An 877-nucleotide genomic window follows, 5' to 3' on the forward strand; every position below is an offset into this window, starting at 1 on the left:
ACTCAGGTGTCAGATCTACCTGATAGAGTCAGTTCTACCTGATAGTGTGTGTGCTCACCAGGCGGACCTGACAGACGGTCCTTTTCAGCCATACCTGTCAGGTCTACCTGATAGTGAGTGGCTGGCCTTATTAGTTCGTAGAAGAATAAGGCATCTGCCTGATAGTGTGTGTGCTCATCAGGTAGACCTGACAGACGGTCCTTTTCAGCCATACCTGTCAGGTCTACCTGATAGTGAGTGGCTGGCCTTATTAGTTCGTAGAAGAATAAGGCCCTCTATGGCCGAGAGGTCAAGAGCACTGACTCTCAATTCGGGGGTGCTGGATTCGGATCCCGGGCTGGGCTGAAATTTCAAAATCAAACTTTTCCGTTGTTAGATACTCATGGATGTAAAAAAAGTGTTTTGAAGTAGGTACATAATGCGAAAGTGATGCCTAGGTATATTCGTATAAGCTTAACCAATTCCTTAGGGGCGATTTCCCCAACACCTAAGCCTCAGAGTGGCCTTTTTGTGTATGGAGTTACCAGGTACATATTTCTAATTTGTTTCAGACTTCGACAAGAGCTCTTGGAATCAGCGGCTCGTTTTATTTCAAGAGGCGATAGCAGTGAGGTTTGGATTCATGGCTTGCACTGTGGAGACAGAGTCTATGGCTCATTACCACAATCAGTATATTCATGTCACAGGTACGTAGTGTTTACTGCACTGTGGAGACAGAGTCTTGCACTGTGGAGACAGAGTCTATGGCTCATTACCACAATCAGTATATTCATGTCACAGGTACGTAGTGTTTACTTGATTAGTGTATTGATGATAAAGATACGTATTAATTAATGCTGAAGATTATTTCTAGAAAGGCTCGTCAGAGAAGTCCAAA

At 44.1% G+C, this 877-nt stretch overlaps 1 protein-coding gene across 1 annotated transcript in view; it reads left to right on the forward strand.

Moving 5' to 3' along the window:
- The first annotated feature begins 277 nt into the window (after window positions 1–277).
- Window positions 278–877, forward strand: part of LOC103513082 (GATOR complex protein DEPDC5-like) — a 24,968-nt gene continuing 24,368 nt past the window's right edge. The window contains exons 1-2 of the mRNA XM_026826276.1: window positions 278–341; window positions 552–686. Coding sequence (XP_026682077.1) covers window positions 278–341; window positions 552–686 — 199 coding nt within the window. The remainder of the gene's footprint in view (window positions 342–551; window positions 687–877) is intronic.

The sequence above is a fragment of the Diaphorina citri genome, unplaced genomic scaffold, assembly GCF_000475195.1.
Source record: "Diaphorina citri unplaced genomic scaffold, Diaci psyllid genome assembly version 1.1 scaffold39, whole genome shotgun sequence".
In the NCBI taxonomy this organism is placed as follows: domain Eukaryota; kingdom Metazoa; phylum Arthropoda; class Insecta; order Hemiptera; family Psyllidae; genus Diaphorina; species Diaphorina citri.